The 14,585-nt window shown below is 46.0% G+C and overlaps 1 protein-coding gene and 1 pseudogene across 1 annotated transcript in view; one reads left to right on the forward strand and one right to left on the reverse strand.

The window, feature by feature from the left end:
- Positions 1-491: 491 nt before the first annotated feature.
- LOC126104721 (5S ribosomal RNA) lies at positions 492-609 on the forward strand (annotated as a pseudogene).
- A 4,240-nt stretch (positions 610-4,849) lies between these two features.
- LOC126166862 (atherin-like) overlaps positions 4,850-14,585 on the reverse strand; it is a 47,944-nt gene continuing 38,208 nt past the window's right edge. The window contains exon 2 of the mRNA XM_049920440.1: positions 4,850-5,263. Coding sequence (XP_049776397.1) covers positions 4,850-5,263 — 414 coding nt within the window. The remainder of the gene's footprint in view (positions 5,264-14,585) is intronic.

Consider the following 14,585-nt stretch of genomic DNA (forward strand, 5'->3'; position numbering starts at 1 on the left):
AGGTTACTGTAGCACACATTTCCGGTAACGTTACTGACCCTCTCCATGCTCAGGTTTGTCTGAGCGTACCATGTTGGCAATGCCGGTCTACACATCACATCTGCTGTATTCATTTCGCATTTACGAAAAGAGCAGCACATAAAAGACATAAAAAATAGCGTCTAAAACGCGTGATGCTTTAGCGAATTAATCTTTAGAAGTAAATAAATATTGAAAACGACGACTTGTTTAACTACTTACGACGAAGAGACATTCTCCATGTGGTTGCAACATATAACACCACACGATGGAGAAATAACATCGTAATGAGCAAATCGGTAAGCGCTTATGAAAGACATATAGTAATACTCAGGTACTTGGTAACTTGTAGAAGCTAAGCTGATGTTAAGTTAGAATGAACAGTCAAGATCGCAGTACTATTTGTTGGTTTGCCAGTTTCGGCTTATTTAAAAGCAATCTTCAGAATGTTTGGCCCCCTATGGCTGGTGGTGGGCAACGGCCTTGCCGCAGTGGATACACCGGTTCCCGTCAGATCACCGAAGTTAAGCGCTGTCGGGGGCGGCCGGCACTTGGATGGGTGACCGTCCGGGCCACCATGCGCTGTTGCCATTTTTCGGGGTGCACTCAGCCTCGTGATGCCAATTGAGGAGCTACTCGACCGAATAGTAGCGGCTCCAGTCAAGAAAACCATCGTGACGATGGGGACAGCAGTGTGCTGACCACACGCCCCTCCTATCTGCTTCCTTGGCTGAGGATGACATGGCGGTCGGATGGTCCCAATGGGCCACTTGTGGCCTGAAAATGGAATGCTTATGGGTGGTGCTAGCGGCTCCTCGATTGTCTCTTATTACCACGACAGTACACTCAGAGACAACCTCCAGCACCAGCCATAGGTGGCCAAAAATTCTGAAGATGGCTTTTACGTAAGCCGATCAATAAACAAACATTACTGCGATGTTAATTGTTCATTTTAACTTAAATATAGCATCAGGTCGCTGTTCTGCATAGACTATGTTATCTAAATTTATGGTATTGTGATATTAAATTTTCTGCTGTTTTATCGTCTGCACCGTTGAGCCACATTATTCCGGAAACAAAACGTGCCCAAAGCATTTCATCTCGTCTGCACTTCAAACCTATGTAAATTTAAGTGCCACCCGACTTCGCACAGGCTGAACAAAGTTAACAGATAATCACTTTTCAGTCGGAGGTTCATTCACCCGCAACGATTTCTCTGTGCAAACTGTGTCTGTACAAACCAGCCGGTCAAAATATCTGAGTGTGTAAAGGGCCCTTTACACGTTCGAGTTTGTCTAAGCAGACCATGTTTGCAACGACCGTCTGCCCATCTCTTCTGCAATATTCAGTTCGCATTTACACGTTCCAGCCACAGTGCAGCTTTATCACAGTCCTGAAGTCCGAGGCTACATAGTATTTTCTGGCCGTGGCCAAATTAAGTAAATTTTCTTATTCATTCAGTCCAGTGCTAATATTTCGGAAGCTATAAAAGAAAACATTCATTACGCAGAAAATCGATGAAAGAGTGACGTCCAAAATGTCTAACGATTTCGCATGATAATCTTTTGAAGGAGTAAAAATTGGTTAAGAGTGGACTGGTTTATCTACCTATGACGAAGAGATGTACTATGCGTTGTTGCAGTATATTACACCATATGCAGGGAGACATAACATTAGAAGTCTAAACTTCATCCGAACAGGCCTCGGAAGACCCAACGGTACCGACCGACCGCCGCGTCACCCTCACCGCCAGGCCTCAGTGTATGTAGGTATGGAGGGGCATGTTGTCAGCACACCGATCTCCCGGCCGTTGTACGTATTCGTGACCGGAGCCGCTACGATCAAGTAGCTGCTCGATTGGCCTCACAAGGGCTGACTGAACCCGCTTGCCATCAGCGCTCGGTGGACCCGTATGGTCTGATAGGAAAGGGTGTTACCAGTGCGGCAGGGATGCTGGAAGAAATAACATGCACTACTTCTTTTTCTTGTGCCTTTGCACAGCAACTGCGCAGGGTTGCCATGGTTATTAAGGGATCTGGCATGGTTAACTTAAGGGATGACCGGATGTCACTCCTGTCTCCACCCCATCAACCCTGGGACGGCATGTGTGTACCCCAACTCCCTGTGCGTAGTGTTATTTATTTGAAAGTGTGCGAAAGTTATCTGAATGTTTGCGAATGGTGTAACAATCCTATATTCACGTAGCCCGTGGTTTCCCAAACAGTGTCTTTTGACGACACTATTTTTTTTTAAAATTATTATTTCTTTTTTGTTAGATTTGATTTAAAATTGAAGTTATCACTGAATAAAACAATTTTTTTTTTCATTCTTAAAAAGTTCATAAAACTTCAAAATAAATTAAATGTTCCGTTCAAATGGCTCTGAGCACTATGGGACTCAACTGCTGTGGTCATAAGTCCCCTAGAACTTAGAACTGCTTAAACCTAACTAACCTAAGGACATCACACACATCCATGCCCGAGGCAGGATTCGAACCTGCGACCGTAGCGGTCGTGCGGTTCCAGACTGTAGCGCCTTTCACCGCTCGGCCACTCTGGCCGATAAATGTTCCGTCTAAGTGCCGGATTATCGAAGTATTCCGTCAGAGGAATAGGTTGGGAACCCGAACCCTGACCAGTCGGATGCGGGGAACAGAGAAGAAGAAATGACACGGAAATGGGAAAATCGATAAGCGCTTCTGTCTGCGTCATTTAAGACGCCGCGACTTCACACAGGGCCCACACAGATAGTATTATAAACAAATTTTGAGCCGGCGATTCATTCCGCGCATAGAATTTTTGTAAACACTGTCTGTACAGACAAGTCGGTGCTGATTCAGAGTGTGTAAAGGATCCTTCTCACACACAACAGGAGTTATGCACTTACACAATTCTTCATACGTAGGAAGCTTTCCTCCTGTTCTCATCAAGCTGAATATGAGCTTGCATAGGAATTACATACAATGAAGTGACAAAAGTTATGGGATGCCTCCTAATATCGTATCGGACCGCTTTTTTCCCATCGTAGTGCAGCAACTTGACGTGGCATGGGCCCAACAAATCGTTGGACCCCCCCCCCCCCCCCTGCAGAAATATTAAGCTACGCTGCCTCTGTAGCCGTCCATTTTTGCAAAATATTGCGAAAGTGTTGCCGGTGCAGGACACTCGATTACGTCCCATAAATGTTCAATGGGACTCATGTCGGGTGATGCGGGTGGCAAAATAATTGGCTCGAATTAGCCAAACAAGTCGCGAACAATTGTCGCCCGGTGACATGGCGCATAGTCATCCACAAAAATTCCCATCGTTGTTTGGGAACATGAAGTCCATGATGGTTGCAAATGATCTGCAAGTAGCTAATGAACCACAGGACCCAATCCACTCCATGTAAACGCAGCCGACACTGGTATGGAACCACCACCGGCTTGCACAATGCCGTATTGACAACTTTGGCTCAAGGGGTCTGCAGATCACCCTAACCCTACCACCAGCTCTTATCAACTGAAATCGGGACTCATCTGACCCGGCCATGGTTTTCAAATCGTTTTGCGTCGTACCCACATAGTCATGACCTCAGGAGAGGCACTGCAGGCGATGTCGTGCTGTTCACAAAGGCAGTTGCGTCGGTTGTCTGCTACCATGGCCAGTTAATGCCAGATATCGCCTTACTGTCCCACTGGATACGTTCGTGGAACATCTCGCATTGATTTATTTGTCAGCACTGACAACCCCAGGCAAACGCCGCTGCTCTCGATCGTTAAGTGAAGGCCGTCGACCACTGCATTGTCCGTGGTGAGAGGTAATGCCTGACATCTGATATTGTCTGCACACTCTTGACACTGTGGATCTCGTAGTATTGAATTCTCTTATGATTTGCGAAATTGAATGGCCCATGCGTCTAGCTAGGACTACCATTTCGCGTTCAGAATCTTTTAATGCGGTCATAATCACATCAGGAACCTTCTCACATCAGTCCCATGAGTACTAATGACGTACGGGATTAGCCGAGCGGTCTAGGGCGCTGCAGTCATGGACTGTGCGGCTGGTCCCGGTGGAGGTTCGAGTCCTCCCTCGAGCATGGGTGTGTGTGTTTGTCCTTGGGATAATTTAGGTTAAGTAGTGTGTAAGCTTAGGGACTGATGACCTTAGCAGTTAAGTCCCATAAGATTTCACACACATTTGAACATTTGAGTACTAATGACACTTCCACAAACGCACAGCCCTTTTACGCCTTGTGTACGCGGTACAACTGCATTTGTGTATATGGGTATTGCGGTTCTATGACTTTTGTCGTGTCATTGTAATGGAGTACCAGTCTGACAGCGCTGAGTCGAGGTGTTTTATATCTTCGGTACGCGATACTATCGCATTTGTGTACGTCCATCTCACTATTCCAAGACTTTTATTACCGCAGTGCAATGGCGTAGCAGTTTGGTAGTGCTGAGTCGTGGTGTTGATGGTGTAACACTTCCAGTTTCGATCAATGTAATAAACTATACTAGCATTCCCTGTTTCCCTGCAGTGCGAGTAAAGTACAGGCGGTCCTCGCGTGGTCGTACTGCCTATCGCACGAAGCTAGCGCCTATCGGCTGCGCTGCTGCAACTAGATAGGCTCTCCCGTGATTTACGCGCAAGCCGGCTGGCAGATTTGCGGCGCGTCCCTCAAGACCGCTTCACACGTAAACACGTAAAAAAGTACACAAGGCGGCCGGAGCGGGGGAGGGAGGAATGAGGGACGGCGTCGAGGGAGGCAGGAGGTGGGGAGAAAAAATCCCAGAAAAGGAGGGCGCGTGCCGGCAAATGAGGCTGTTAAGCACACAGCTCACGTAAACTCATCTAAGTTGAGTGTCGGCTCTCCGGGCCGGAGTGACAACAGGCATTGCGGGCGAGATAGTGGCTGGCGGCGGCGGCGGCGGCGGCGGCGGCGGCGGCGGAGGCGGCCAATCGGCGGGGCGGCTGGGGGCGGTGGGGGCGGAGGAGCCGCAGCGCCTGATAAGCGGTTTAATTAAAATGCTGTCTCTTGAAGGATTGATGGCAGAAGAAAAGTATAGCCGCCAGTAGGGCGCGCACCGCCGCCGCCGCCGCTCTCCATCCACCTCGCGGCGATCCGCCCCCGATAGCAGCCTGCGGGGCACGTCCGCCGCCAGGCGCGGCAGTGCGCTGGAAAAGCCCGTATGTCCAGTGTCCGCCAGCAACAGAGGAACGAACTGAAATATCAGCTCGCTGGCCGGTGAACCCGTGCAGCCCTCCCAAACGGAAACTCAGTTACTAAAATTCGTGGTACTGTAACATATGAATCTGTAGGAAAAATCAGCTGTGTCTACACATGAAGAGCTGGAACCTTACCGACGGTACTTGAAGGCTGATTAACTGTGTAAGAACATTTCACTATTGATTATGTAATGTAGTTTTTAATTGACAGCAGTGACGCAGAATGGCTTTTATTTTATTAGAAGCCACAGTAATAATGTTGCCATGTAGGCAGTTGTCAACATTTTTATAATACGTGAAGATTATCTAAATTTCGAAACTGGTAATTTATGAAGATTTACGAACAGCTTGTAGCGATTCCGGGTTATGATTTTTTTTTTTCAAAATGAAACTCGTAAAGGTAAAAGATACTGTTCTGCGTTCTGACCCGAGACGGACGAATCAGACCTGATCGACTGCCACGTAATCCTCTACCAATGGCGTCGCACCGTGGGCCAGAATCCTGAACACCTAGCCAAAATTGCATAATCTGCTTCAGCATGGCCACAAGTGGGTAAAATTTGGTTTCTGACCCTTCCAATAACGATTTTTATATCAACACGAAAAATTTAAAGTTGCGGATCCAATGTGGCTAAGAGAAACTGGAAGAAATTAGTAGAATGGACAAAAAATGTTTTCAGCGAACATTTATAACGTTAATTATAATCTTTATTACAAACTGCCTCTACTATTGTCTTCATTACAGAAAATGTGTATTAGTAACAAAAACTGGGAGTTTTATAAGTATTTTTAAACATATTCCTCTTGTGCTTCATGTTCTTCGTCTTTATTTCCTTCATCATCTTCCTCATCAGTGACATTTGTATTTTCCTCATCCTCAGCATCTCATTCATCGTAATCTATTCCAGCAGGTACGAAGAGGGCAATAGCTTCCTCCAATAGGATTTTCACTTTCCTCAGAGACAGTGTCTTGAAACAAGAAACACGTAATAGGAAAGTACGAGGGTTATTCGGAAAGTAAGGAACGATCTGTCGCGAAATGGAAACCACAGTGAAAATCCGATGAAGTTTTGCACAGATGTGTTGGGCAGTGTCTCTAGTACGCCCATCGGTCGCGTTACGTCGTTCTTTTTAGTTCTGAGTACACACGGAGCGCATAAAGATACCTAGAACAATAGTGTCTCTTGCCAAGCCACATTCTGCCGGGACAATGAAGATGTTCCTGCATCGTTTTCAATTGGAAATGTTTGATTACCCACAATACAGCTCGTAATTGTCTCCCTCTGAGTTTCATGTCTGCTCACATGAACCGCTGCCTATGAAGACAACAGTTTACCACAGACAACGAGCTGTAGGCCATCGTAGAGAATTGGCGAAAACCTTTGGCGGCTGCTTTCTATAACGAGAGTATTGTTAAGTTGGTACAACGCTGCGACAGACGTCTAAGTCGGAGCGGCGACTATGGAGATAAGTAGCTGGAAGTTGAAACTAATGCAAATAAAACATTTTTGAGTTTCACTGTGGTTTCCATTTCGCGACCTATCGTTCCTTACATTCCGACTAGTCCTCGTATAATTTAAGATAATTAAATTAATCAAGGAAAAGCCTATGGTAATGAGGTAATATAGTAATATTATTCTGATATTTATCTAACGTAGTCTGTATTTCATTTTCAAGTTTGTACATTACTTCGCAGTCCTATTTTCCTCTACAGATTGTTCTCGCCTTCTTGTAACGCTATTTGATCGTTCGCGAACGTCATGCGACTTATTCAGTTATCTCGTCCTACGAAAAACGTAGTTCATATACCGAGATATATACACAACTACATGTCTAGCTTGTCATGGATGAGTCTATTAGATGGTATTGTCATTGTTTTAGGAACCACACCAGCATTCTCCTGAAATAAATTAGGGAATTCATGAAAAATCTAAACCAGAATTGCTGGATGGTGTAACATACTGGGTGGTTTATGGTAAAAAATAATTGAAGTGAAATTAATCGTCACATGAAACCAATTTGTTTCTACCTAGCCACTGGAGGGCTAGCACACAACTGTATATTAATAGTGGATCTTGGGGTCTGTTTCTGTTGCGTTGTGCCCTAATGAAAAATCAATGAATAAGTGCAAAGCAAAAATATATGTGAAATGTTAAATAAACTGATACAAGAATAATCCGGTAGGACGAGAATGTACCCAGTCATCAATGTTACCATTCTCTCTCAGACTAATTCAGCACAAGAGAACAAGTTGTACTGATTGATGGCCTGACAGGGGGTAATGTTATACACAGTGAAAAAAACAAAAATTAACGCAACTGACCTAGCGGAGCGTACGGAGGCAACGTCTGATACATGCCAAAGGAATTGTGCATTGGACTAAATCTAAAATCTGAACAAATACCTAACTTTAAACTAGTTCTACAAGTCTATTTGCAATAACGAATTCCTTAAAGCAGAGTTCAGTAACGAATGTCTTTGCTGGCGTTTAATGATAACACATTTGCTAAGATGCAAACTATTGAACTGAAATGACTTAGCTAAAATTAAATATAGACCACGTTATCAATTAAAGATACGAGGTTCTCCGTCACACAAGTCCTTACTATCCCTACCCAACCATACGAGATCATCTAAAGTCCATCTCCACCCAAGATGTTCTGCTCGCTCATTTGACACTTCTGTCATGTGGCAGAACTTTAGGCAAAAGAATAACTACATATCTACATCTAAATCTGCATTTATACTCCGCAAGCCACCCAACGGTGTGTGGCGGAGGGCACGTTACGTGCCACTGTCATTACCTTCCTTTCCTGTTCCAGTCGCGTGTGGTTCGCGTGAAGAACGACTGCCGGAAAGCCTCCATGCGCACTCGAATCTCTCTAATTTTACAATCGTGATCTCCTCGGGAGGTATACGTAGGGGGAAGCAATATATTCGATACCTCATCCACAAACGCACTCTCTCGAAAACTGGACAGCAAGCTACACCGCGATGCAGAGCGCGTCTCTTGCAGAGTCTGCCACTTGAGTTTGCTAAACATCTCCGTAAAGCTATCACGCTTACCAAATAGCCCTGTGACGAAACGCGCCGCTCTTCTTTGGATTTTCTCTATCTCCTCTGTCAACCCGAGCTGGTACGGATCCCACACTGATGAGCAATATTTAAGTATAGGTCGAACGAGTCTTTTGTAAGCCACCTCCTTTGTTGATGGACTACATTTTCTAAGGACTCGCCCAATAAATCTCAACCTGGTACCCGCCTTACCAACAATTAATTTTATATGATCATTCCACTTCAAATCGTTCCGCACGCATACTCCCAGATACTTTACAGAAGTAACTGCTACCAGTGTTTGTTCCGCTATCATGTAATCATACAATAAAGGATCCTTCTTTCTATGTATTCGCAATACATTACATTTGCCTATGTTAAGGGTCAGTTGCCACTCCCTGCACCAAGTGCCTATCCGCTGCAGATCTTCCTGCATTTCACTGCAATTTTCTAATGCTGCAACTTCTCTGTATACTACAGCATCATCCGCGAAAAGCCGCATGGAACTTCCGACACTATCTACTAGGTCATTTATATATATTGTGAAAAGCAATGGTCTCATAACACTCCCCTGTGGCACGCCAGAGGTTAGTTTAACGTCTGTAGACGTCTCTCCATCGAGAAAAACATGCTGTGTTCTTCAATAAAATTCTTCAGGGTATCAGACCGCATCGTCATAATTTAAAATGCGCCAACGTTTCGGCCAGCGTTGCAGCTAGCCTTCATCAGGGCCTTACGTTAAACTGCTGAATGAAACACACTTGGTTCCTTAAATAGCTGCACGAGAAAACCGTGTCGTTACTTGATTGGCTGTAAAAGGGGGGAGGAGGAGGGGTGAAAGGTATGCTTTATTGGTGCATACGCTAACGAAGAGAGCGTACAGGATAAGCGGCGAAGAACATCTGAAGACAGAACTTGAACGCCTCAGGTCCATCTTCGGAACTAATGGCTATGGGAAGCAGATGATAGACAGCACCATGTCGACAAGGGAGAAGACTAATAGGGAAGAGGAGAAGGAGGCACAGAGTATTGCTGTGTTACCATATGTACAAGGGGTCACCGAACGTATTGGCAAAATCCTACGGAAAGCTGACATCAAACCAATTTTCCGAAGCAGTAACAAAATATCAGACATGCTCGGTTCTACCAAGGATGCAGTTGACAAACTACACACAGCTGGCGTGTATGAAATTGGTTGTGCGTGTGGATTAGTCTACATAGGTGAGACGGGACGTCCGATTAGCACAAGGCTCTCGGAACATGAAAGATATATCCGCCTGAAACAACACACTAAGTCAGCAGTGGCGGAACACCAAGGCGAGTGCGGGAAACCAATATTTTTTCAAGAAGCCCGCGTCCTGGCGAAACAGCCTCTCACTTTCAAAAGAAAGATTAGAGAGGCGATAGAAATAGCCAAAAGACCCGCCAACATGAATAGAGAGGACGGGTACAAGCTTCCGAGGTCTTGGCTGCCTGCTATAGCAGGGCTACGGAGCGGCGGCAGAGCCGTGGCGGCCCATGCAGACACGCGGAGAGCCGCAGTAGTGGTCGCGAGCACGCAAAGCAATGGCACGCCGCAGCCGGTTTCTGGACAGCATGTAAACAGTGTGACGTCACAGGTATCACCTGTTTGCTATTCGTCCGTCTCCTCCAATGGGGTGGATTAATATAAAGACCAATAGAAAACAGCTATTTCAGCCAATGACAGATAATAAAGGAAAGCACCAATAAAGCATACCTTTCACCCCTCCTCCTCCCCCCTTTTACAGCCAATCAAGTAACGACACGGTTTTCTCGTGCAGCTATTTAAGAAACCAAGTGTGTTTCATTCAGCAGTTTAACGTAAGGCCCTGATGAAGGCTAGCTGCAACGCTGGCCGAAACGTTGGCGCATTTTAAATTATGACGATGCGGTCTGATACCCTGAAGAATTTTATTGAAGATGACAAAACGCCCTGCATACGCTAACGAAGAGAGCGTACAGGATAAGCTACGAAGAACCTCTGAAGACAGAACTTGAACGCCTCAGGTCCATCTTCGGAACTAATGGCTATGGGAAGCAGATGATAGACAGCACCATGTCGACAAGGGAGAAGACTAATAGGGAAGAGGAGAAGGAGGCACAGAGTATTGCTGTGTTACCATATGTACAAGGGGTCACCGAACGTATTGGCAAAATCCTACGAAAAGCCGACATCAAACCAATTTTCCGAAGCAGTAACAAAATATCAGACATGCTCGGTTCTACCAAGGATGCAGTTGACAAATTACACACAGCTGGCGTGTATGAAATTGGTTGTGTGTGTGGATTAGTCTACATAGGTGAGACGGGACGTCCGATTAGCACAAGGCTCTCGGAACATGAAAGATATATCCGCCTGAAACAACACACTAAGTCAACAGTGGCGGAACACCAAGACGAGTGTGGGAAACCAATATTTTTTCAAGAAGCCCGCGTCCTGGCGAAACAGCCTCTCACTTTCAAAAGAAAGATTAGAGAGGCGATAGAAATAGCCAAAAGACCCGCCAACATGAATAGAGAGGACGGGTACAAGCTTCCGAGGTCTTGGCTGCCTGCTATAGCAGGGCTACGGAGCGGCGGCAGAGCCGTGGCGGCCCATGCAGACACGCGGAGAGCCGCAGTAGTGGTCGCGAGCACGCAAAGCAATGGCACGCCGCAGCCGGTTTCTGGACAGCATGTAAACAGTGTGACGTCACAGGTATCACCTGTTTGCTATTCGTCCGTCTCCTCCAATGGGGTGGATTAATATAAAGACCAATAGAAAACAGCTATTTCAGCCAATGACAGATAATAAAGGAAAGCACCAATAAAGCATACCTTTCACCCCTCCTCCTCCCTTAACGTAAGGCCCTGATGAAGGCTAGCTGCAACGCTGGCCGAAACATTGGCGCATTTTAAATTATGACGATGCGGTCTGATACCCTGAAGAATTTTATTGAAGATGACAACGGCCGCGGAAGCCTACGCTTCCATGCTGTGTTCTGTTTTCTAACAACTCATCAATCCAGCCTCACAGCTGGTCTGATATTCCGTAAGCTCTTACTTTGTTCATCAGACGACAGTGCGGAACTGTATCGAACACCTTCCGGAAGTCAAGGAAAATAGCATCTACCTGGGAGCCTGTATCTAATATTTTCTGGGTCCCATGTACAAATAAAGCAAGTTGGGTCTCACACGATCGCTGTTTCCGGAATCCATGTTGATTCCTACAGAGTAGATTCTGGGTTTCCAGAAGCGACATAATACGCGCGCAAAAAACATGTTCTAAAATTCTACAACAGATCTACGTCAGAGATATAGGCCTGTAGTTGTGCGCATCTGCTCGATTCTTGAAGACTGGGACTACCTGTGCTCTTTTCCACTCATTTGGAAATTTGGAACCTTCCGTTCCTCTAGAGACATGCGGTACACGGCTGTTAGAAGGAGGGGGGGGGGGGGGGGGAAGTTCTGTCGCGTACTCTGTGTAGAATGTAATTGGTATCCCGTCAGGTCCAGTACAATTTCATCTGTTGAGTGATTTCAGTTGCTTTTCTATTCCTTGGACACTTATTTCGATGTCAGCCATTTTTTCGTTCGTGCGAGGATTTAGAGAAGGAACTGCAGTGCGGTCTTCCTCTGTGAAACAGCTTTGGAAAAAGGTGTTTAGTATATCAGTTTTACGCGTGTCATCCTCTGTTTCAATGCCATTAACATCCCAGAGTGTCTGGATATGCTGTTTCGATCCACTTACTGATTTAACGTAAGAGCAGAACTTCCTAGGATTTTCTGTCAAGTTGGTACATAGAATTTTGCTTTCGAATTCACTGAACGCTTCACGCATAGCCCTTCTTTCGCTAACTTTGACATCGTTTAGCTTCTGTTTGTCCGAGAGGTGTTGGCTGAGTTTAAACTTGTAGTGAAGCTCTCTCTGCTGTCGCAGTAGTTTCCTAACTTTTTTGTTGAACCACGGTGTGTTTTTCCCGTCCCTCACAGTTTTACTCGGCACGTACCTGTTTAAAACGCATTTTACGATTGCCTTGAACTTTTTCCATAAACACTCAACATTGTCAGTGTCGGAACAGAAATTTTCGTTTTGCTCTGTTAGGTAGTCTGAAATCTGCCTTTTATTACTCTTACTAAACAGATAAACCTTCCTCACTTTTTTTATAATCCTATTTACTTCCATATTCAGGGATGCTGCAACAGCCTTATGACCACTGATTCCCTGTTCTGCTCTTACAGAGTCGAAAAGTTCGTGTCTGTTTGTTATCAGTAGGTCCAAGATGTTATCTCCACGAGTCCGTTCTCTGTTTAATTGCTCGAGGTAATTTTCGGATACTGAACTCAGTATAATGTCACTCGATGCTATCTGACCAGCATGTCACGAAAACCATTCTTTAAAAGTTTTACAAATTTTAAATATGTACAATATACACGTCTGAATAAGTACAACTCAATATCACTTTCTTTTAGTTACACATGCGCAAATAACTAGCATTAAATTATATTTATTATATTTTACACAAACCAGAACGACGATTGCAATTCAAGTGAGCATCTTTAGTCTTCTCGCCGGTCCCTCAATAACCTATTCAAAAGTATCTGTTGCACCGCAAATAATTTGCTGTTTACTGCAAAATGAAAATGAGACACCCTCCACGTCAACGGCGAAGTTAAGGGCCGACCGGCTTGACTGGCACCTGGATGGGTGACCTTGCGGTAAGCTGGGCGCTGTTAGCAAGCGGGCTGCACTCAGCCCTTGTGAGACAAATTGCGGAGCTACTTGGCTGAGGAGTCGGACAACGGCCGGGAGAGCGGTGTGTTACTCACATGCTCCTCGATATCCGAATTAAATGGTGCCTTAAGACTAAGGATGACATGGCGGTCGGTCCGAGGCCTGTTTATTGCTCATGCAAGAGAACGTGGAAGCGGGCAGTTCGGGCTGGCCAGGGAAGTTACAGCAGGGGCTGCCTGCTGATATAATAAGTACTGTCTCCGAAGTGTCGAACTCGTAACCACATACTATGAGCAAGCAAAGAGAACAGAGGCATAATAGCACTGCCGCAGCCGACAGCAGAAAGGGAAAGCCGCTGCGATATGTGTTACCAGGCTGCTTTATGTTTGAGCCACGGTTTTGCTACGGCTCACGTGACAGAAACTGATGCATTACATAACGCTGGGGCATAAATACTCCTCGTTTCTAATTAGATGTGCCGTTATCTCCCAGCCGCTAGCTCTGAAGGAGGATCTGCTACGGTTCACTAGTCTACGTGGATCAACCGACATCACATCTGGACTCTGTTATGCCAGCTGCAGCCCTGATTCTCGCGCGCTGGGGCATAAATACTCCTCGTTTCTAGTTAGATGTGCCGTTATCTCCCAGCCGCTAGATCTGAAGGAAGATCTGCTATGGTTCACTAGTCTACGTGGATCAACCGACATCACATCTGGACTCTGTTATGCCAGCTGCAGCCCTGATTCTCGCGCTGAGACCAGTGCAGTGGACTAGGCGATTTGTGGCCATCGGATCACGTGGTGGCCTACAGCCCAGGATGGTGCAGGCACTCAGCGGCCTTCTCCTGGGGATAACTCCTTACAGCCTGCCTGTGTTCGTGTTGGCAGACACGGCTGCTGCTGTGAACCATCTCATCCGCGCGATGTCCACGGCGTGATTCTGAGCATCTCTGCGAGGCCTGTCCTCTGCTGCTAGGCTGTCCTAGTCTGCATTATGGGTCACCACTCGCTGCTGTGGTCAGTGGCCTTGACGAGTCGCTGCCGCCATCACTTCATCAGCCGTACGACGCCGCACTCCGTCGGATCACCATTTGGAGACCGCAGCTCTTCGCACGCCGCTTACCACTTACGTCCATGGTGAACAATTTTAAAATTATCTCAAGGTAATACACTCATGGAGAAGAAATAAAAACTTTGAGGTTCGCCTATGACATTGTAATTCTCTCAGAGACAGCTAAGGATTTGGAAGAGCAGTTGAACGGAATGGACGGCGTCTTGAAAGGAGGATATAAGATGAACATCAACAAAAGAAAAACGAGAATGCCGGCCGCGGTGGTCTAGCGGTTCTAGGCGCTCAGTCCGGAACCGCGGGACAGCTACGGTCGCAGGTTCGAATCCTGCCTCGGGCACGGATGTGTGTGATGTCCTTAGGTTAGTTAGGTTTAATTACTTCTAAGTTCTAGGCGACTGATGACCTCAGAAGTTAAGTCGCATAGTGCTCAGAGCCAAAAACGAGAATAATGGAATGTAGTCGAATTAAGTCGGGTGATGCTGAGGGAATTAGATTAG

This window comes from Schistocerca cancellata, chromosome 1 (assembly GCF_023864275.1).
Source record: "Schistocerca cancellata isolate TAMUIC-IGC-003103 chromosome 1, iqSchCanc2.1, whole genome shotgun sequence".
Lineage (NCBI taxonomy): Eukaryota > Metazoa > Arthropoda > Insecta > Orthoptera > Acrididae > Schistocerca > Schistocerca cancellata.